This window comes from Motacilla alba, chromosome 3, assembly GCF_015832195.1.
Source record: "Motacilla alba alba isolate MOTALB_02 chromosome 3, Motacilla_alba_V1.0_pri, whole genome shotgun sequence".
Lineage (NCBI taxonomy): Eukaryota > Metazoa > Chordata > Aves > Passeriformes > Motacillidae > Motacilla > Motacilla alba.
The window spans coordinates 65850445-65874181 of NC_052018.1; the positions used below are offsets into that span (position 1 = coordinate 65850445).

At 41.4% G+C, this 23737-nt stretch overlaps 1 protein-coding gene across 6 annotated transcripts in view; it reads left to right on the plus strand.

Annotated features, from left to right (window-relative positions):
- GRM1 (glutamate metabotropic receptor 1) overlaps nt 1–22573 on the plus strand; it is a 180220-nt gene extending 157647 nt beyond the window's left edge. For 3 of the 6 annotated variants that reach the window (XM_038132729.1, XM_038132731.1, XM_038132732.1), the window contains exon 9: nt 18752–22573. In XM_038132729.1, the coding sequence (XP_037988657.1) occupies nt 18752–19574 (823 nt within the window). In that variant the 3' untranslated portion in view covers nt 19575–22573. Of the gene's footprint in view, nt 1–8080; nt 8162–18751 lie in introns of all 6 variants that reach the window. The other 3 variants (XM_038132735.1, XM_038132734.1, XM_038132733.1) reach the window with 3 other exon arrangements.
- Nucleotides 22574–23737: the final 1164 nt, after the last annotated feature.

Below are 23737 nucleotides of genomic sequence, written 5' to 3' on the forward strand. Positions count from 1 at the left end.
CTTAAGCACAAGGACAGAAAGATACAGAGTCACATCAGAGGGGAACTTTGTAGTTATGTACCATAATCTCTGCTTCCTGACTGAGAGGAAGCAAAGACAGCACTACAGAAATCCTGGGGAAAGCTAGTATCTTTCTTGGCATAAACCGCAAGAATAAGGACACCACTTGTAATTTAATTTCTTGCTCGACTTCACTTATTACATTTCCTTATATTTTGGTACTTGCATACATTATTCATATCCAGTTAGGATGCTGCAAAAGTGCATCAACACATTAGTGAGTGACACAAACAATTGTGTTTCCATGTAGGGATAAGCAAGTGTTGTTTATCTGCTTAGCACCACACTCACACATTGTTTTGGTTGCAATTGTCTCTGTGAGAGAAATAAGGAAGAAAGCTTTACCTTAAAAGAGTGTCAGATACATAAATAGGTGTTGAGGGTTACATCCAGTTAAGCACCTAAACCTCTGGATAGTTCCTTATATTTCATATGGAAATCACATTCCAACTCTCATAAGCACATCCTTAGGAAAAAAAACCAATCCCCACACCCATGTTGCGTGTGTGTTGCTCTGAAATGTAGAATAGAAATGCAATGAAGAACTAGAATACAAGTCTTCTAGAGGTCACTTTAACATTTTTTAAGTCAAGAATGCAATTTATCTCCTTTCTATTCTCAAAGTGTGATGCTTCAGCCCATGCCACTGTTGCTCACCTCACCTCAGCAGAAACTAAGAGAGCTGTGACATCGCACACACACGTGATAATTCATGTAAAAGCACTTGCTAGAATAAACATGCAGGGTGTTCTGCAAACCTTTATTCTGCAGGGGTCTCTGAGCCACCTTGTGATTTCATACACCTTTGAGCTAGTTTGGGGGTGAAAAAATTTGGGTACCATGCGGATCTCTGATATTTTTTATAAATAAGAACAAACTATAAAACAGCAGAAGTATTATACACATCTATATACAGTTAATACTGGAGTTTGTTTTTTGCCTCAAATTAAGGCATCTGAAAAATACTTTTGATTCATCTCAGCAGTTCAGTGCAAAGTTACTAATGTGAACTACAGAACTACTGCTTATTCATTTGATCCTTTTCCTTACTTAGGGACACATAAGAGGCACATAGGAGCCCAAGAAGGGGACAACACTTGCATGTTTCTCTTTCAATGATGTGAAAGGCATGTTGCATTCTAGCTTGTCCACCAAGTTTATCCCTTCTTGTGATGAGCTCTCCTCTTTGTTCATGGATGCCTCACAAGGCAAAACACCACAATACAAACTGCAGATGTTATGATCACATGCCAACAAAGCATCTGATTTTTAGTATGGTTCTACACCCTCTTAGAAATAAAATCTGCAGATTCAGATATGTTCATTTACAAATAGCTGTATATGGATATGATGGATATGGCAAAGCAAAGACCAACTTCTGGTGCACTACTCAGTCCCAAATCTTGATGTAGTCTTTGCTAAATGTCTGTCTCTCAGACATGGATAATGGGCAACTTGCTTTCTTATATTTTTGTTCTTGGGGTTTTAAGAATTTGTAAAGGGAAGAGTGACTAATTTAAAAATATCATTCTTGGCTTTCTACTTGACTCTTTTTTTTAAGCTAGTATGGAGCGATGCTATTTTTTATTTGTCTTCTGATTATGTTTTTCCTCTGTCCCAAACAGTTTTCCTTCCCCAAATACTGAAAACTGTTCACTCCCAGAGCAGAGATCTGACCACATTCCCCTCTGTTCTCTGTGTTCTTACCTCTGTGCCTCAAGGACTCTGAATGGGCAAATTCTTCATTGTCAGATCTCTTTTAGGGTTTTCAGACCAAGATATATCTGTAGAACAGACTCCACCACACAGAAGATATACACTGTCAAAGAGTCACTAATAAGCACAGCCAACATGAGAAGCTGCATTCTCTCCTGTGCCAAAGGGCTCTAAGAAACCACTTTTAGTGTGGGTTGAAAGTATATTGTATCAATATAACATCTGCCTCCACACTAAAGTTGTTAAGAGACTATTTAATTTTGAAATAACAAGTCAACTAATTCTTCAGAGCATATATGTACTCTGGCATTTAGCCTCCCACACCTGACAAGCATAGGTTAAAAGTCATTATCACTGTAAACAGCAAACAATTGTGCAGGCTGAAAGCAATCACACAATTTTTCACTTTCAAGCCCACTTGACAACTAAAAACTCCAGGTTTCTTGTTAGTTCATTATAGATAATTTAGCATTTCTAGCTTACTGCTTCAGCTTATCTCTTCTTAAGCTGTTTCCCTTTCTCTGCTCTCTATGGTTCTTCTTTTGTGGTGTGCAGAATGTGGCTTTCTTCCACCCTATAAAACAATCCTTACAAAGAGGAAAGAAGAAAAGAAAATTAATCACTGTCTGCTGGATTCCTTGAGCCAGATTTCAAGGTCAGATAGACACTAATGTCAGCACCAGAGAAACTGTCCCTGATGCCCATGGTTTGGGGAACAGGGGTGAGAGTTGTCCCCTTCAGCAGCAAATTATTAGTTTAGCACAGCTGTGCTGCAGCACCACAGCCAGAGATGTCAAAGCTGATCATAAACTCTATCAAAACAAGTGCCCCTTGATCTGATTATAGCAACTCCTTGCTAGTAAATTGTTTGCTGGTGTTTGCAATTTCAGTCTGATCAGCCCCAGAGAATCACAGGTTCAGTTTAAATAACCATCTACAAGCCACATTCTAGGTAGTAGATCCTCCTTTGATTTACCCAATAGTATTGATCTTTCCTCATCCTTGGTGTATTAAAGCCAGGATCTTCACACTTTCTTAGAGTTCTTGTTAGTCTTCCCCTCTACTTGAATGGATTTTTTTTTTCTAAGGTTATCTTCTGGCCATTTTATTTCCTGGCACAACCCAAATCTTCAGATGGGTCCATTCAGCCTGTTTTGGCTGGCTTGCAAGCCCTGCGTTCTCAGAGAAAGGACTGTCTGGAAATTGGGACTTATTTTTCATATTTTTGCATCTCAAAGCCCCCCAGACAAGGTGACTATCCAGATAGCCAACACACCCAGCAAACACCAAATCAAACCAAAGAAAGCAAATCCCAGTCTGTGGAAACCCCTACAGAGGGATTCTCTACCTCGAGCAGACTGGCAGGGGCTAGCAGGGAGCTCCACCTGAAAGAGCAGCCACGGCAGCCGGTGCCCAGCAAGCAGAGGAGGTGTGTGGCTGGCACCAGTCCCACTGAGCACAGGCTCCCGTGCCCAGCTGGCAGCTTCCTTCCTGTGTGGGCTCAGCAGGGTGTGCTGTCACAGCTCGTGCACCTGGGCACACAGGCTCTGGTGGAGCACAAAGTGTGGCCACAGGCATCTCTGTGCTCCCCAGCCACTGAGCAGTCCTTCCTCCTTTGCTTTCTCATATCTGAAAGATAAGGCTGTATACATTTCTTAATCCTCAGTGTTATATAAGTTATCTCAAAAATCTCTCCTGCCACTGTCCCAGACAACCAAGAGATTTTCCTGCAGCTACTTTGGGCTATCATAGCCTGTAAATCCACAAATGCTTTAAGCTGCCCTAAGCCAGAACTGACACTCAAAACCTTCCTTTATCCCGTGCCATCACTTTGCCAATGCAGGGACAAGAATCTGGACAGCCATGCTGTGAACTTATATTGGGAAATAAGAGGGTTTTGTTTTTTCTCCTTTCTTTTTCTGGCATTATTGTGACCCAGATTAGTTGTCCCTGTCATTCCCTGCCAAATGATTGAATAATTGCACCAAGGGTAGTGCTGACACAGAGGAGAAAGTGGAGCAGCAGAAGGGAGCAACTGGGGAGGGCCAGAGCACCTCCTCCAGCACACAGCTGGCTCCTGCTGCCCTGGGGTGACCTGAAGTACACACAGCCTTTGCTCCATCTACACTATCCAGTTCAGTGCCAGGTCTTTCTGGGCATCCTTCTGAGATTATGTTCTCCTTGGTGACCTTGACCCTTCTGTCCACTTCAGCAGATGCTCACGCCTCAACAGAAAGCATGTGCCATGAAATCCCTCCAGCTCCTCAGTCCTCTGTGGGTGATAATTACCCATATACCTCACTCTGCTGGGTGAGAGTGAATAACCCTATAGACTTGTACTGCTCTTTGCACCACAGCTCTTAATTTCTCTCCAAAACGTGTCACTGTGGCATTGATTAGCATAATTAATTTAAAACCCAGAGCAATTATTTCCAGACATCCCTTAGACTGGAATTCAGGACTTGTGTTAAAAAAATTAAATTGTACCAAGAATCTGTCCATCTTCCCAACTTCATCTATTGGCTTAGAAATCTTTTATCAGGTCCTAGCTGATATGAAAGGCATTGAAAATTCAGCTTCTCATCCTACAGGAAAAGGACATGGCCTTGCTTCTTTTTTTGTAGATATCTTTTGATTTAGCCATGACAACTGTAGCTAAAACCTGACCTTTCAAAGACACAAACATCTGAAGAGGAACATGCTTCTTCCTAGGAAGATGCTAGAACTGGAGAGGCATGAGGCTCTGGGATGAGAGTTTAGTTGAACACTTTAGTGGTCTGGTTCTGCACATGAGGCTTGCTTACCTTCCCAGTCACCTTGCAGACTGCTAGAGCACTGAGGAGGTGAAATAAAAGCCAGAAAGCTTCTGGTGTTGCTGAGATATTCCTTGGGAGTGCAGAGGGCAGCTAGTCTGAGTGTTGGAGCAGGAACTGCTCTTGAATGTGCGGCAGTGTGCCATGGGTATATGGTACAAGGCTTCTCCTTTCCTATACTAAAGCTAGGGGTTGTATATAAGTTCTTAAAAATTAGCAGTTTATTCAGGACTATCACTTAACTTCCCTTGAATATCCTCCCCACTTTACTTTCTTTCTGATGTTGTTGATGGTCAGTTGTTTCAAATGAGATTGTACAAATTCTGGTGATACGATATTCTGTACTTTTTTTCACATGGGGAATGAGAAAGATTTTTTACAGCTTGGAGTACATCTAGGGAGGAGCATCTCTGACCATGACTTCAAATTATAAGTAGCACAGCATCTGAGTTTTCTTGGGCACCTGATAGATTCATTCTGTTTCAAGAGTCTGATTGAGCAGAGAGAATAATTCCAGAGCAGAAGGTGAATGTTTCTAGTTTCACAGCTGTACAGATATAAAACATTGCAGATAGGAATTTACACTTCCTATAATCCTGACACAGCTGTTTGCCTCATGGGATGATTCATTTACACTTATGAGGAAAAATGGTGGCAAGACTGACTCTTCCCTCCGATGCTTTTTATTTCTCACTGCAGATTTCAACAGGCTTGTTACCTACCCTCTTCTGAATGACTAGCCAGAAGCATTTTTCTGCTTCAAAGAACATAAAGTAAAGCAATTAAGCCACTTCTTTCAGGAACCCTCTGCACTGCCACCCTGCTTCCTCTGCCAGACTCCCTGTTATTGCACTCAGGGGTTCCTTATAAAGCAACTCAGACACTTTCATGATGGTATGCCAGCTCCTTGTTCAAATGCACAGAAGATCCATCCTGCCTCTGGGCTCAGGATACAGATAACTACTCAGCAGGAATTACCCTTGAGAAGACTGCCCCCAAAATGACTCATTAATCCTCATATTGTAAAGATGGGCAGAGTATCTAATGTTTTATAACCAAAGAAATGTATGTGAAGTGTTGTTACTGCCTGCAAGGCTAGGAGAAAGAAGCAGGGATACATTGCCATCATTAAAAATAAAAGAAAAAAAAGAAAGGTATAGAGATCTGGGCATTAATTCTGAATCACAGCTCTGCAGTATTAGCACACACTACTAGGAAGATAAAAGAAAGCCTACAAGGATACTTCTTATTCAATGCATCAAAAGTGTTTATTATTATTTAACAGTTGACATTCATTTGATAATTGGAAAATAATTCACTGAAATGCTATCAGCACCTGTAGTACATTTCCCATACTATAAATCTAAATTTCCCTATAAATTTAAATTCTACTGAAGCATGAACCCTGAGATTTAGATGGTTTGTGCTAGGTAAATGCTGTGCATCACCATGTGGGAATCACCCTTGACCTTGATCAAAAGGCAGACCACTGCTTTGATGGATCTTGGCAGCATTTTAACAACAACAATGCAAATCAAATTCCAGAATGCAAACCTGGCCAGGCATCTGGGGGTTACATACTCTATTAGATGCAATGTCTGTGTCTGATTTTGGCTGAGGAGTACAACTGCAATCACACTAAGAGAGGAGTTTGCTGTATTTTGAACATGTTTTGAGGCATTTTGAACTGCTTGAGGAAACAGGCTTCTTTCTTCCTTTCACTTAGGAGGATTTCATACCAAGACCAACAAATGCCCCAAGCTTGGAGAGCAAACTGCTCTGAGCTCACTACAGGGATGTATATGAGTAAGAAGAAACACAAAGAGGGTGCAGCTAAGTAACCCATAGGTGACAGAAAATGGCAGCAGCTGAGGAATGATGGCTGCCAAAGCCTGTTGACTCAGAAAGATCCAAGTTCCAAGCCATGTACTGAAACAAAAGTCTTCCACCTTTTCCATGGTCCTAAGCAGGGTTGTCTGTGGCTGTGTGCCCTCTGTTGAGTGTACAGCAATACATGTGCGTGAAATACATTTAGCTTTGGGTTTTTCTCTCAGATAGTCAACTGTGTGTCGCGACTTGTTTTGTAAAATTAGCTCCTGTGACTGAACAAAAAGCACAGGAAGTAGAAAGCTCTCATTCTCTCAATTGATTAAGAAAAATGGAAGACTGTAGAAATGCTGAATATTCTGTCTAATCAGAAGCCTAATAATCACTGTAACTTTAATAGGGTGGAGGAGAGAGCATGCTAGATAAATTCCTAATCATGATCACTTTTAAATTTTCAAATCTCAGCAATCTCATTACAACCTGGTGAAGAATAAAATTTTTCTAGAGGCTTCAAAGTAATCAGGGTGGCAAAATTGCTCCGCAGAATGTCTTATTTGTGTTTAATTCATCATAGTTCAGAAGTCATCTCAAGGCATCTACGGCTCCCAAATGGGTATGCATGTGTTCTGTGTACATCATGCTGTGCTCCTGTGCTTTACTACATGGTGAGAGGAATGGCTTGTTTGGCTCCTGTGCTGAGTATGTGGTACATGCACACACCATCCATGAATCTGTCATTTGGAGGCACACAGAAGTCTGGCAAGCATGCACTATGACTGTTTGATGAGGACAAATGCTGAATTTCTATTTGCGTTTTATTTGCAGTACAATGAGTTATTTTATTTTATTTTCAGAAATTCAGTGATACATTCCATGTGCAAAAATACCCGAGATTTTTGTAAAAGCATGTGCTTGTGTGTATATTATTTTTATTGATACTGGGGAAGACAAATGAAAATTTGCATCTGCTTGACAGGGCAAGGAAGAAAAGAAAAATGAAATGGGAATCATCCTGTATTAACAGCCCAAACTGCAATCTGCAATTCTGTATTGAATTACCATTGTAGATAGAGTGCTTAGGAGACTATTAATTTTGTGTCTACTTCAATAAACCTGAAAAAAGGTTCCTTTAAGAAAGGAAGCACAGCAGTGAAATCGCATATAATGAAAGCTAGTGACTATTCAGCCAGAGCTCCAAAAGTAAAAGAAACATTTAGAAAAACATATTAAGGGAAGAGAGACAAAGGAAAAAGCATCAGCTGAGTATATATTAAGAACTCCACCAGCAAAAACTTCTGGTGATGCTTTTGTAAATAAGATGTGAGGGGCAGATGCTCCTTTTTTCATCATTTCATCCTATGTTGAGAATACCAGGGGTGAAGTTCCTCTGACAGCTAGATGCACAGCAGCCCTTGCCATCTGGTATGTAAAGTGCATCAAGGCTCAGCTCAGGAAGCAGAATGAACATCATGAAAAATCTGTTTTAACCAGTATTGTGCTGGAGCCAAGGAGATAGCTATGTGGAAGTTGAGGTGACAAGAGGATGAAAGATGGGAAATCCCACAGACACAGGTCAGGGACAGGCACCTATTGAGTGGTATAGCCACCATGTGTGCACATGTGTATAGCCACTCACTGGGTGTCTTTTTCTTTTCAATCTTCAGGAAGAGGCAGCCAGAGTTCTCGCCCACCAGCCAGTGTCCGTCGGCACATGTGCAGCTTTGAAAAATCCCTGCAGTGAATGTGTAAGAGAAGCTGCATGACAAAGAGTGGTTTTACCCCTTGCTTTCTTTTTCTCATTGGTTTATCATGTCTAATGATGGGACAAATGTGGTGCATGCCATTAAAGATGGGAAATTTGCTTATGTCCCCTTGTTTCACACAATACTTTAAACATTGTCCAGATGTGATGAAGAGGACACTGAATAATTTTTTTGAAGCTTTCATTTTTTTATTTCTAAATGCCTACAACTTTGCAAATATGTCCTCTTTCTTGTACTAATTTTATCTTCTTTTTCCATTCAGCCAACATTTTTCTCCTTTTTGTAGTTTTGCATAGAGATTACATTATCCTGTGTGCTTTACGTGGCAAGACACCTCTGCTGTGCACAGCTCTTGCTAACCCATGCTTGTTAGCAAACTGAGGCTGCAGACCCAGCTGAGGGAGCAGAGAAAACATTTATTTGGTGAGATTTGCAGAAAACAGGGAAATCACAAAAAGGCACATGTAAATAAAACCAGCAGGATATGGTGTAGGAACAAACAGCATCTCAAAATAACAGCAGTGAATCTTTTTTCTGTTGAAATTTCTGAAAGATGTTCAGATTCTGCATAGTTCTGCATTCAGCAAGCAATAGTGAAGTTCAGCTCTTCAGAAGCAAGAAGTGCAAATACTGCCCTCTCTGAGCACAAACATGGTGCAGAAAACAAGCAAACTGTTGCAAAACCAGAAAGACTTCACCTAATTTCTTCCAGATCTGTGCTCATTTCCATCTGATAAGCAGCAGATGTGTAACAGTCTTGCTCCCTGCCCCAGGGAAGATTGTGCAGTGACTCGGTGGAAAGATGCTTGTGATCCACTGACAAAGCATTTTGGGCAGCGCCGCTCGCTGCAACCAGAGATGCTGTTGCACTGCTCTGAACAGTGCAAAGCATTCCAACTCTGTGTATGTCTCTGAGAGTCTATGCAATTTGTGGGCATGTAGCAACGATATTAATTCAATCCAAACTGCCTCTCTGATTCGCAGATCAGAGGAAATCCACAAAATGCATCCTACATTTGGAGCAATCATGACGGCTTTATGGGGCTTGTGCAGCAACCAGATTTGGCACCTTGAAAAGCAAACTGTACACAGGCAGTGTAAGGAGCAGTACAAACTATTTGTTTATATCTTCTAGTCAGAACAATATGCCTCTTTTTTCTGAACTGGAACAAGTGCTGCAGATTCTCAGGGTACAGATCACCAATTGTCTGTCTGGAAATTCAAATGGGAGTCCAACGCAGGCATACTATTAGGAGGCAAAAGCAAATGCAACAACAGATTCTATTGAAAAAAAGCATGAGTACAAGCTATGAAACTCCCTGAGCACAGGGAAAGCTGAACCTCTTGCTTTTTGCATGACCACGCTTGGGATATTTTTTTTCAGTTTTGAAAAAAAATCCTCATCCGCATGAGCTCCAGAGGAACACCTCTGGTGGGACTCCAACCTGCCAATGGGTCTGCAAATGCTTGTGGTAGCTGCCCAGATAAGAGCAGCTTCAAGAAGCGGGGGAGTTTTTCAGATTTGCTGAGCATGGAGCTTGCTATTTTGGCTTCTCTGCCTGTCTCTGCCCCTCAGGCTTCCCTCTCCCTGCAGCCAGGACTGATGTGTTCAGAGGCCTGGCAGAGCTGCACTGTGGCTCAGGGAAGGGCATGTCCTCCGTCTGCAGTCTGAGCTCCCTGTCGCCCCACCGCCCAGTTTGAGCAGTAGACAATTGTCCATCATATCACCAGCTGCCCAGCACCACCACCTGGTCTCAAGCCTCAGTCTCATTTACCAGAACTCCAGCAGTTTGTAAGTCCAGAATTTCCTTAAGAGGCCCTGCTTCATCACCCCAACATGCTAGAAATCACCACACGTGCTATGGTTTCCCTCAACTCCCACCTACAAGCAATTAGATGTAAACTCTTGAAACTGTCTTGTGTTTTGATGCATATAATACTTAGCATCATTTGTCTCACCAATCTTCATCTCCATTCTCTGTGCAACGCTGGAGATGGTTAGAAATGCAGAATCATCAAAATATAGAATCATAACATTTTATTATCATATTAAAAAAAAACCCAGAAGCATCAGCTTGGAGTTTCAGGGCTCTTTTCTTCTGAAGCTGCACATTCATCACCATGGAAACTTTTGGATACACCCAAAAACCGACAGGCTGTACAGGCTGCTTTATCTACTGCAGCATATTAGGGAGAGCTGTACATGACAAACAAGAGGCCTCATGACTAAGCTTCCTGTGGCAACTTGGCTAAGTTTGCCACAGGGTTAAGCACTCAAAATGCTGGCATGTTAAGGCAAGTCTGATGGCTCTTTAAACACCGTTTAAATTGTTGGGAATTTATTTTATTCTCAAGTATACCAGAGAATTCGACAAATTATTGTGGAAGAACGACCTCATTGACCACTACCCCTGCAAGGGTTGCACACATTTTGGCAGGAAATATCCAGGGCAACAGGCTTTTCTGGTCCTAAGGAATTCTCCTTTTCTGATACAGCTATTGACTAGGATATATTCTGGCCATGCAGTATAATTTGGTCCTTTTTTAGCTTCATTTAGAGGTCTCAGTTGGGCATCTCTATGCCATGTGAAATACTTTTCAGCCTTGGTGCTAATGCCTTTGAGATGCTTGAAAAAACCAGAATATATTCAGATATTTTAGTTTTATCTCATGCACTCTGTCTTATGTCCCCAGTGTTTTATTATTGCTGTTTGCTATACAGCTTTCAGCTTGTCAATATCTTTTTGGTAAAAAAAAAAATTGTGGCTCAAATAATTTTCCATCAGAACCACAGAGGATTACAGAAAGCAAGGAAAAACCTCCAACTGTCCTAATTACTATTAAACTGCATTCATAGGAAAGACTTACTGATCTCTCCACCATGGTGTGGTGCTTTTGAGTGGGGAATACAGAATTCATGGGCAGTTTTTGTGGTTTTATTCTATTCAAAGTTCATTAATTAGTGTTTCTTATTCAACAGCAGTTCCATGGCATTTCTTTTGATGTAATGTTTCTTGAAGGTTGTTGATCTTCACAGCCTCCCAGTCCTACAGACTATTTTGTCTTAGCTGCACCCACCTACAAGTTTTGTAAATGAACTTAATTCTAGTGTTTTCTTCGTATGTTCCTAAGCTTTCCAGGTTCTTTTGCTCAAAACATTGTACTTTTCAGTTTTCAGGTTCTATCAACTGTGCTCCCTTCTGAGCCTGTAAGAACAAATGCTTCAGCTCAGGCACTGGCATTGGCTGCACTAAACATTTATTTGAATTTGCAGCATGAAACACACCTTCAGATAACACAAATGAGCTTCTCCGTTGATACCAGAGGACCGATGATGATTTACACCATGTTTTTCCAGGCATTAATTTTATTATCCTTAAAAAAATGATTCAGTAGGATGTGTTCATTCTGAATATTCAGTGGGCTTTACTTGTTAATAAGAATGAAATAAACATATTCAAAAGCTATTCACTACTAAGAGCACTTTTAAATTTCATTTTGATTTGCAGGTTTCTCATCTTAATTTCCTGAGCACTGGATGAATTTTCTTGCTGTTTCTGACGAATTGTTTATTATCCTGAACTTCGTGTTATCTATTAGATTGTTTTCTCAAAGCAACACTTTAGTAGTTATTTGATTTGTTTTTTCAAAACACCTAATGAACACACAGGTGAAGCAATTTTTTCACTAATATTGGATGACAAACATGACACAGCTTCTGTTTTTCAGATGAGACTACAAATTTCTAGTAGTAATTATCATGAGTAGTCAGACCTTCATACACATTATCAGTGTAATAGTCTCACACCTCTATTGAGCTAGGTAGGTTAGATTTGTGATACATGCTGAAGTTGTGGGACTTCAAGCACACTGAAGCAATGCACTGACCATTTCTCTCACCACCTCCCACTCTCCCCAAATTCACAGCTGTACAAAAGCACTTATGTACGTAAAAATTATTATGTCTCAAAGTGAATAAATCTACTTATTTTGGGACATTTGGCTATATCAGAGCTGTTGGATTTGGAAGTAAATCCTACCTACCCCTAGGGTCAGGTATGAGCCTAGCAGCAACCGACTTCTATGGTAGCACAGATGTAAACTGAGTGACTCCAGCCCTGGTTCTAGCTTTCCCCATCTGGGTGGCCAGAGCAGAGAGGTCAGAGGGGCTGCCAGCCTCTGATCCTGCCCAAGGGTCTGATCCCAGCCTGGAGACCCTGTGGATGGAAACTGGGATCTCATCACGGGGTACTCAGCCTAGGCATAGCTACTGCATCCACATTACAGACTGTATAATATTAGGATTTCAATTTTAAAAAGAGAAAAATACCCCAATTATCAATAGGGTCAGTATGTGTTAGAAAGGCTATCTGTAACTCAGATAAGGTAATGCCTAACTTCTGCATTAGTAGCTTATGAAGGAAATTATTATGTTACATTTATTTTACATAAACCAGTGGTCAGACAGAGAGTTGAAAAGGCAGCTCTGGACTTGAGCTCACTCACAACACCTCTAAGTATCATCAGGTTCTGCCCTGGCAAGACAGTATGACACCATTATGTTTTCCTATCTTTTTTGTAGCAGTTTGCATCATACATTTAAAGCAGTGATCTAATTAACATAGAATATTGTGTCAAATGATCAAGGCAATTTTGTCCAAAAAAAAGGGGGGGGGGGGGGGGGGGGATGGGGGTGGGCGGGTAGAGGGAGGAGGGGAGCAACAAGGAGAAGTTAAGTAATTTAAATTTCCAGAAACACAAGTGGGAGGTTAAACATTTCTGTAATTATACAGCACTAACAAAAGCATTGGAGCCATGCTGTGAGAACAGTTTTAAGTTCCTCTTGTCGCCAAGATAGAGATTATAGTGTAAACGAGCTAAGGCTGAAATTGGTTTGTGATTCCTTTTTTCATTTAGGTGATTATATGAGGCAAAAATCCTGAGCATACACCAGATAGGGACTGTGGTTGATGATGTTTCCCTCACTTGTGAGAGAGTGCAGAGAAATTTTACCAACCCAGGCTTAAGAGATGAGTCCCTAGAAGCACTGTTCTAGAAGTTAGGCTTGCAGGAACACACAGACCAGCATGGCTTGCTTTGTTAATGAGCATCAGGGCTGACTGTGGCAGCTCTGAGAGAAGTGGCTGCTCAGTACAGGGAGGTATCACTACCCTGGATTAAAATCTGCTCACTCCCTTAATCACATTTCACGCCCCAGTGGCCTTACTGAAATGGAGACAATAACAGAAGAGACCTTGGGGATACTAACAAAGCACCTGCAGTGTGCTGCAGTGCAGGTATTAGCCTTAAATTTTCAGCTTGTTAGCTTGGGCCCTGGGAGCCGTGAGGCAGTAGTGGGACAGAGCTTTAGTCAGGCTCATTACCACTTATGTGACTGCAGGGTTGGAGAAAGTTTGTAGTTTACTGACTGCCTCTCTCTGTCAGGACAGAAATTCCTCCACTGGCTTCCCTAGGATGGCATCCATCAGCAAGTGCTGTGTAGGGATGAGAAAGGTTTTCTCAAATGCACAGCTTTTGAACAGGCCATTTCTTTTTGTTCTGCACCCCACTGCCTCCAAATGCGGTCACCTCTGTGTCAGTGCTCAGGGACAGCTCTGCATGTGCTGTGCTCCAGAGCCAGCTGTCAATGGCTGTAACTGGGCTCTCTGAGGGGAGGAGCAGCATTTGGTCATTGGGCAGTACCTGACACTGGCTAATAGTAAGACAGTTCAGGGCTTGTTTCAGACTTAATTTTTCCTGACAAAGTTAATAGGCTTCTCAGTTCACATTTTATGTTCATTCCTAAAATTTTATTGTCATAGAAGGGGCTCCCAGGTTATACCAGTGCTTCCTACTGGCTGTGGGATTTCAGTTAGCACAGTGACTACAAAGAGATTGGTTGGGCCAAAACATTGGGCTGGCAATGAAAGACAGGTAACACTTATTATTTCTCCCATAACCTCTTCCTCTGGTTAATTACCATTGTTGCTTAAAAAACCACAAACAGTCTTATATATTAAATCTGTGCCCTGTGTCTTGTCTAACACCACCAAGCTGGCTCAAATGACTGCATCACTCATCTCAGCAAGATTAAGAATCTTAATAAATTAAGATTCTTCCTCAGCTCATGGCCACTTGGAGAAGATAGCAGACCACCACTCTGGCATCCTGAAAGGACAAACAGGGTATAAACTCTTAACAGATTGAGGAATGTCCCTTCCTGTTTTAACAGAAAGGGCTCTTTCACAAGCACTTTGCCTGACTGCATCTGAAGCCATTTTCCAGCGTATGGGCTCCTGGAGTTAACCTCATCAGAACACATACTACTCTGCTTAACTATTTCATGTGCTGTCAATTAGGGATTGTTATTCATAAAACATTCAAGGCAAAAAAAAAAAAAAAAAAAAAAAGAGACAAAGTTTCAGGCCCACAGGACTCAAAGGTGATTTAATTCTCTATGCTCTTGATCTCCGGTTATAACTTTGCTGGTAAAAGGATCAGAGAGTTGCACAGACTAACTTACCTTAGACCAATGAAACAATAATTTTTCACCTCAGAAGCATTCAGCCTCTGAGATGTAAAGAAACCATTTCTATCCAACATCTAACGTAAGTCATCTTCAGAATACTGAAGTATGGAGAGAAGCCAGCTGTTGTGGAGTACTCAGACTTGACACTGCTCCAAGGAAGCCAGCAAGGTCAGATCCTCAAGGAACTGGCAAGAGCAGGACTCGGTTCTTGGCCTGAAACTGGACTTGGGTCTGGGAAACTCCTGGTGACAAGGAGGGGCCAGATTTTGGTCAACTGGAGATACTTAACAATGTTAAGAACAGTGAGCTGTCTAACAAGTTATAGGCATGTCCTGCTGTTGGGCAGGCATTTGGAACCATTTTGAACTGGGTATTTTGAATCATAGTCTCAAACTTCGGTGTATCAGTTATTTTAAGGAATTTCAGGAAGTAACTATTAGGATTTGAAGTAGTTTTCCATCTTGTTTAGTGTCTATAATTAAGAAAGAAAGCTGAAAAGGCCCCAGAGTCATGCAGAGAGTATGTTACAAAGATCAATGCATGTATTAGAAGCAAAATTTTGAATTACCAAAAATAGCAAAAGCTGTGCTCATGAAACTAATAAAAACTCACACCAAAAATATATTTACTTCTATTTCCCCTAAAATACAAAACACATTGATAAAGCTGTGGTGAAAATTGAGAAAAAACATCTAAATTCAAAGTATGTTCTTGCCTATAAGCAAAAGCAAACCCACCCTATTTGCTGATAGGGTATCCAGGAATCTGCCTGAACATGTAGACCAGATGGGAGTATTTGGAGAAATAGTAAGTGAAGTGTTACACTGGGTATATGCAAGCACAAACCTTAAGATCCCTCGAGACTCCAAGAAGTTCACTTCTGTGCAGAAAGTGTGAAGTCTAAATCCTATGAGAAATTGACAGGAGAAAGGACAGAGTTAGGAAAGATAAATAAACACATGGTGGACATGAACTGGGTAATCATCCTACTGATAAAATGAAGAAACCAGCACTTGGTGCCATCTTGTCGCTGTGCAATTGAACATCAGGTTTTCAATACCCCAACTGTGACCTGGCTTGGTTCCCTCTCTTGCCTTTGTGTGGAAAACCATCCCTTCTCCCATTACCGTAGGCAGATTACTTTGATCTTGACCTTCTCCAATGGATGTTTCCTTCAAAAGAGGAGATGGCAATCACTTAGCGAATGGTGACCACACAGTCAGGATTGTCATTGTTGCTTTGCACAAGTGAGACAACTCCTTCTATCACTGAGACTTGGTTCAGGTCTGAGCTTTTCCAGACCCATCTTTGTTTTTTGTTTAAATGTCAATTAATGATATTCAAGATGGCTGCTCTTTGTTCCAGCGTAACAAGTGCTCTTCTTGCATTTTAATGATTAATTCTTCCTGAAAGTGTCAAACTCATTGTGACCCCCAGCCAGGCATCCAGCAAGCCAGAGCTCAGGTATTTCTATGGCAGTCTTGGGACTCCATCTCAAAATGTGACTCATTAACAGGCTAGCGGTGCCTGGACATAGCAAGAAGAGCAAGTAGAGGGAAAGAGCTGGAACAATAATCTGAGGCAAATAATCCATGGATCTTGTCAAATGGATCCCACAGAGAGCCACCGCAGCCCTAAAGCTTTTTGTCATGAGGCCATTGGAGCCGTGAGCAGTAAGGTCGGGCAAGCAGAGGCAAGCAGAACCAGTTCTCCCCAAGGAGCAAGTTGCTACCAGACAAATCTAGATTAAAATGGTTAGCTCACATTTGGACATTGCAGTCCCAGCACAGTTTAAGTGTGGCCATTGACCGGAGACTATGGAGAGTGCTACAGAAGAAAGAAGTAAGAGCAGAATTTGAGAGTGAGGGAGAGGGAAATGAACTAAATAGGAGCAAGGCTTGAAGACAGAGGTAGTGAGCTCCTTAAAATAGCTGTGCTTGCCTTTGATGTAAAATACAAAATCTTGGAAATAAAATGAGATAGAGAAAAAAACAGATGGTGTGAGGAGGGATTCAAAAGTGAGGTGATGCACCAGAACTAGATATGAAGAAATAAATGATGCAGAAGCGGACTTAGCACAAAAGGCAGCAGATAATCATAACATTTTTTTAGAAAAGCCCTTGGCAGTAATTGTAAGCTACAGCATCAGCAAAATACAAGAGCGCTTGACTTATTTTCCTCTCTACAAGAAGATACTTGTTTTGAAGTTAAAGTAGACCAAATGTGTTTCTGTGTGAAGAGTTTGCAGTTCTTGGCATGTTAAACATTACTTTAAAAAACTTTCACACCCAAGAGTTACACTCATTTGCTTATCTTTATAGAACATTAAAAAAGAAAAAAAAGTCATACCATAGCTTATTTGATCAAAACAGGAATGGTTCTAAACCTTCATTCTTATCTTTTCATTGATCACTATAATATAGACGTTTCCTTCTTCAGTTGGGAACGTGGCTTTCTTATCTCTTAGGTTAAAGCTCTAAATCAAAACAGCTCCAGGTCCTACCAACTACATGCTTTGGGGAGATATAAATTTTTTAGATTGGCCCTTTCACGTGCCCCAGTTCCCACAGAGGTGGTGAGTCACAGGTCCAGCATTTGGAGTCTGGAGTTGGAGATGAGCTTCCCAGCTTGGATCTACCTAAAATCCTTTTTTTTTTTTTTTCTCCAGGAGTACTTACTGCTCAACAGAAAAATGACACATTGTCATGTATATTTCTTTTCTGTTTTGACAGATTTACAACACTATATGTCTTCTACCAGTCTCTTCCAGCTATGACAAAGTCAGTCAATATGGTTTTTTTTATAAAATTCAAGTGGCAATTATTTACTGCTTAAAAAAGAGAACCATGAGAGTCTGAGCAAGGAAAGCAAAATGCTTAGAACAATACTGCAATACTGTAGGGGAAGCAATCTCCTCTGGTGTGTGCAGTAGCAGGAGGTGAGGCTGCTGTGCCAGCCTCCCACTCACTTTGTCTCCCATCTGCACGGCAGTCTCAGGGTCTGAAATGTAATCCTTTGTTTGCTTCTGGTCCCTGAGGGATGAAACCACGAGATAAGGCTGCTTTGAATAAATCATCTCAGAATTTCTCTCCATCTCTGGTTTGCACCCAGATGATGTGTTTTAGAATTTGTGAACCATCTCTACTGCCTGACCTGCAATTAACAGTTGTTTGGTCCTCTAAAGCACTGCTCAGCTCCCTGTCCCACCAGCTGTTCACAAGCTGCCACTCAGCTTTGAGTGCTGCTCCCTTCAAGGGTAGAAGGGAAATGCAAAAACCTACAGCTCCTCGGAGTTGGACGTGACGCTCAGATCCTCACTTGGCCAAACTGCCCAGTGTTTTGGTGGGACCCAGCCCATATAAGGAGTCAGAGGGTTTGACTCACCATGGTCATGCTGCTGCTTGTTCCTCCTCCCACACAAACCAACTGTTTTTGGTCCCAGAATATTATCCTGATTTGTAAATAACAGTCACCCGGGAAGAAGTGCATTTACCTCCCACCTGATAGAAGCCCTGGGAGTCCTTCATTTCTCTGTTAGCTAATCTGTTTCTAGGGGGAAGAGATAATAAAAGGGAAAGGAGGGGTTAGCAACAATTTATTTCTCTACCCAGTTTGCCAAAGGCTATGACTGTGGATTGTTTTCTTCCAACAGCTTAAAAATATTTTCTATAAGCTGCAAATCAGGCTTAATTAAATTGTTTCCTGTGACTTTTTTCCTATGTTTTTTTCTCCCCCCTGCAAAATGGTGAGCAAACCTAGATACCAAATGACAGCTCAAGTCCTCAAACCACAGATGGCCCTCCCGGAGCCCTTCCCCCAGGCTAGCCTTTCCAGGTTGGCTGTAGGATGGATAACCAACATCACTTTTGAATGAAAATCATAGTGTTGTTTTCTCATGTAGTATTTCTGGGAGGACATGAAAAACTAGAGGGGGGAGGATTACTAATGAGGCAAAGCAATCAGTATTTTTGTAGGCTTGTTTTTTATACTGCCCATGTCTTTGTAATGTAAATACAAATAAACCATCTTTATTTTATTCATAGTTCTAATGGAAAGTCTGTGTCATGGTCTGAACCAGGTGGAAGACAAGATCCAAAGGGGGAACATACGTGGCACAGACTCTCAGTGCATGTGAAGAACCAGGAGACAGGGTGCAATCAGACAGCGGTGATCAAGCCCCTCACTAAAGACTACCACGGCCAAAGTCTGACTTTTACCGATATCAGCACTAAGACTCTGTTCAATGTGGTGGAGGAAGAAGACAGAGAGCCCGTTCACCTCAACCAGTCCAGCAGTCCTTCCATGGTGGTGCACAGGCGGGTGGCAACGACCCCCCCACTGCAGGCCACGGCGGAGGAAACCCAGCTCTTCTTGCCCGAGCAGTCCCCCAAGACCCTGCCCCTGCAGCCACAGTCTCTCATGGACCAGCTGCAAGGAGTGGTCAACAAGTTTGCCGCCGGCATCCCCGACTTCAACGCTGTCCTCCCCCCTCCCGGTCCAGGGAACGGCGTGCGGCCTCCCTGCCCACCCCCGCCACCGCAGCAGCCCTTCCAGGCGGCTGCCTTCAGCCAGGAGCCCCTGTCTCCCCCGGCTGAGGAAGCCGAGAGTGAGAAGGTGAAGCTCATTCAGGGATATGTGTACGAGAAGAGCACAGAGGAGGAGGAGGACGAGGAGCCGGCTACCAGCAAACTGACTCTGGAAGACTCTCCGGCGCTGACGCCCCCGTCCCCTTTCCGGGATTCGGCGGCTTCGGGCAGCTCCGTGCCCAGCTCCCCCGTGTCGGAGTCGGTGCTCTGCACACCCCCAGATGTGACCTACGCCTCTGTTATCCTGAGGGATTATAAGCAAAGCTCGTCCACCCTGTAGATGCTGCAAGAGACAAGACGGGACGGACTTTGGCAGCTGCCCGCTGGGAGGACTTGCGGAGACAAGCCTCCCGGGGCTGCGGGAGAGAGAACAGAGAACAGAGTGACAAATGACAGGGCAAAGATTTCATCCTGCACTAAAATAACTAAAATGAAACAAAAAGAAAATAAAAAAAATCCATTCTGAGGGCTCAAGATTCTCTATCTGTTAAAAATAAAAGTACTTCGGGAAAATGTTAGGAAACCACAACAAAGCACAAACTAAAGTAACAACTTCTATAGCAAAAAAATAAAATAAATAAACACGCAGGAAAAAAATTTAATCACACTTAGTCACACCCTTTCTTGGCAAAGCTTGAAAAGGACTCTTGGGAAGTGTGACCTGGAGAAGTCATTAGCACACCTCATGACTGCTGTCTGTCTGCTATGGGAGTAACACACCCAGGAGCTGGAAGGGCAGAGTGTGGTGCAGGGGAACAAAGCTACTTGTATATGAGACATATATGCATAAATATTTTTTCCTGGTTTCTACAAGTGGCATAACTGTGGAACTTTATACAGGTGGTATAACTGTGGAACGATGGAACTCCTCTCATTTTGGGGAGAGGAGATGAGATAATGTGAAAGCACATGGCTCTTACTGACTCCTATCTGAACGATTTGTTCTTCATACTAGGCTGCTTTTTGGGGGATTTGGGCTTCTTTTAATGCTGATTGTGAACAGAGCAAGTAATATGATCAAGTTAAGACTCAAGAGGTTTCTGAAGAAAGCCTTGCCATAGTACTTGTAATATGATAAGGACTTAGAAAAATTGCCCTTTTGTATAAGGTTGCAAACCATGTGGCTAAACTGTTACACAACATTTCCTGTAGCAGAACAATATTTATTGACTATCTTTTCATAAAACAACACATTTTGCCATGCCATTACATCATTCCCTGTGTTACTTTGGAATCAAATGCATTGAGAAATAGCTGTTTACTTAGAGCAACAACTGTTAGACTGAAGGAAGGGCAATTCCACCCTGGGGGTCATGGAGCCTCCAGGCAGGAGCGTGAGCGTACGTTTGTGTATCTGTATGCGTGGGTACGGTGTGCGTGAAGAGTAATGTCCAATAACTACCACTGGAAGATTGTCTTATATACTATGAATATTTTTATGTTTAAATCATGTTTTTATATCGCGTTGGTACAAATACTCAATAGATCTTTGAAGGTTTGTATGCTGTGCTAAGACATCCTTTTTTTCATATACAGGCTGAGACAGTTGTTACCCTTATAATAGGGTGCTTTGTTTTGCAGATATTTTATGAAGTAGACGTATGATATTAATAACCAGTGCATTGAGAGCTTGTTATTTTACATGTTTTGCAGCAAGTGTGGCTAACCAGAAAAAAAAAAAAGAAAAAAGAAAAAAAGTCTGTTTTAGAACTCTTGCAGGTGAGAGACAGGAAAAGTAATCCAACTATTTCACTGCTTCAGATAATTTAAAATAAAATCATGTCAGGACAGGAAATTTCATCAGTGCTTAATGTGTGCATAAATCCCCAGGTTTTGCTATTGACAGTTCTTTTAAACACTTTATGATGTTTAGTTGCATGTTCTTTTCTTATGCTTTCACTTCTTGTGTTTAATATGCAATATAGCTTAAAGGTCACTTCCAGGCAGTTGTTGTTCTGTCATTTATTCCTCTTTCTCCTCTATCTTTCATGTGTTTCCTGGAGATGGGCCTAACCCAAAGCTCCCTAATTACTGGCGTGATAAAAGTCCAGGTGTAATTGCTGTGGCCTGAACTTAATTATAATGATGATTATTCTATTTATAAATGTGCTTATTATACATGCACAGATCAGGATTCTAGCTGCTATCATCTTTGCTTGTGCTGCTGAATTCAGCTGAGGATGCCAATCTGTCCCACAGTTCCACACTTTATTTCAAAAAATATTTTAAAGGAATGTCTTCCTGTTAATATAGTTGCAAACCTTGATTTTAACCATGCTTCTTTTAAATATTCTACCAGAGCTTTTCTGAATTAATCATAATTCTAGTATTTTTCTTTCTTTTCACTTGAATTTTAAGAAGTCCTGCTTGTTATCAATTCATCTCTGAAGATCCAAATCTCATAGGTTTTCCCTAATTATGTGGTATTGGTTTTGGAATGTTTGGCTCATGTTCAAAACCAGAAAGAGTCTTTTTTTCTCATCCTCTTTTCACAATGTTTGCTCCTTTCAATATTACTCGTGGCCAATTGCTATCATCGTCCTGATGTGGAAAGCATGAAATTACTTTGCCCAAAGACAAGTTTTTGTCAGTATATTGATGTCTCTATAATGAATTGAAGACACCTGAGGGTTAGTTAGTTGATTTTTTTGTTCTGCTTGGGGCTTTTAGGGGCATGTTTTCTGTTGCTATTTCTTTTATTTAAAATGCTGATTACTCCTTAAAGCAGCGAGAAAAATACCATCTTTGCTGATCACTGCACTGGCAATGAATTCTATCTTCTAATAATTGTAGTATAAGATCTGCTGTGCTGTTTCCAAACACATACACTGTCAGTAGCACAGATACTAAGAAGCCAGTCTTTGAAGATCTGAGAGAGATAACAAAGAGAAATATAGCAGATTTGTATAGACGAGGAGACAGCAATGTGGCAAGGTACTACACTGTTTTCATATCTGTCTGCTTTGAACATATTAAGCACTGATTTTATTACTGCAATGTAATTATATCATGAGTAGGAGTTTTCTTGAAATTGAGTATATTAGCTTTTAGTTTGTAATTGTTAAAACTGGAAACATACACATACGTAAATATATCTAAAGAGCAAGAACTCACCTTGTGTATGCAGCTGTATGAGCTACGAAGCTTTCTGTAGAAGTTCTTTCTTTTGGTCTGTCAAATGCTTGATGAAAACTGCCTTTTTGTCAAAATGATCTTGAAAATGCTGTAAAATAAATATTTTCTATTTATTATTTAAAAATAGAATGCCACAATTTTAAATTTTTTTGTTTCTTGAGTAGGAAATAGTCATGTATAGTAATTCATTGTTCCAGGCTTTTCAGCATCATGAATAAGAGATGGTGGGATATTGAAATGGAGGTAGGTATTGATTAAATTGTGTCATGAAGGTGAGATGGTGGAGGGTTGGAGGATTTCTGCTTAGGTAATAACCCCCAGGGTTCTGGCTTCCTAATAAAATTCAGAAGCCCTGTAACTATGCATTCAGGCAGACAAGTTGTAGAAGAGAATTCAATGGGAAATGACAGGAAATTTTGCTTCCCAAGGACATGGGAAAACACCAGCCCTTCTCTGAAAATTGTCTTTGAGATGCCTGCTTCTCCCATCAGAGAAATTCCAATATGCTTTCTTGACAGCTATAAGTGATAGGCATTGATCCACCCTGGCATTTTGTGTCCTACCTTTACTGCTTCTGGATACAGCAAAGTATCCAGACTCCCGGCTCCTGCTCTGCAACTCACAAGCACTGTGGCTTTTTGGTGCCTCCTGAACTGCTGTGTGCCTCAGCAAGATGCTTTTTTGGAGTGCTGCTGGGATTTTCAGAAAATAAGTGGCACTAAACATAGAAAACCTAGATCTTTTTATATTTACACTTGTAAATAGGCTTGTGGCTCCTTTGTTTGGATCTGGCCTTGCAAGAGACCATGTCTGAGGAGTCAGTCCACTGACAACTACTGCAATGCAGGAGTACAGGCAGTGACATTTCATTCTGTGGTAAGTGCCAAAAGTTTGGTCTCTTTGTTCATAGAGGTTTTATTTTTTCTTATCCCTTTTTATTTTTGTTTTCAAAACCTTTTCTGTCTATGTCTTAGTAAAAGTTCTGCTGACCAAGTGTATTCAATTACAAAAACATCCTCAGAGAAACACAGCACTTAATCACCTCCAGAGCACCCAGTGCAATGTCGCACAAGCTGCTGAAAAAAACATCTAAAGCAATTTTTCACTGGCTAAATGGATGGCTGGACCAGAACCACAGAGCAGCAAAGCACACTTGAGATTTAGTCTCCATCCTTCTGTCAAGGACAGAGTGTTGGCAGCTCCACCAGCCTAGCCCATGCCTCTCCACCCAACCTCTGCTCAATAATTCAGGTCTCCAGACTGGTGTCAGGTACACTTTGCATGGAGTAAGTGGCTACCGAAAGAAAA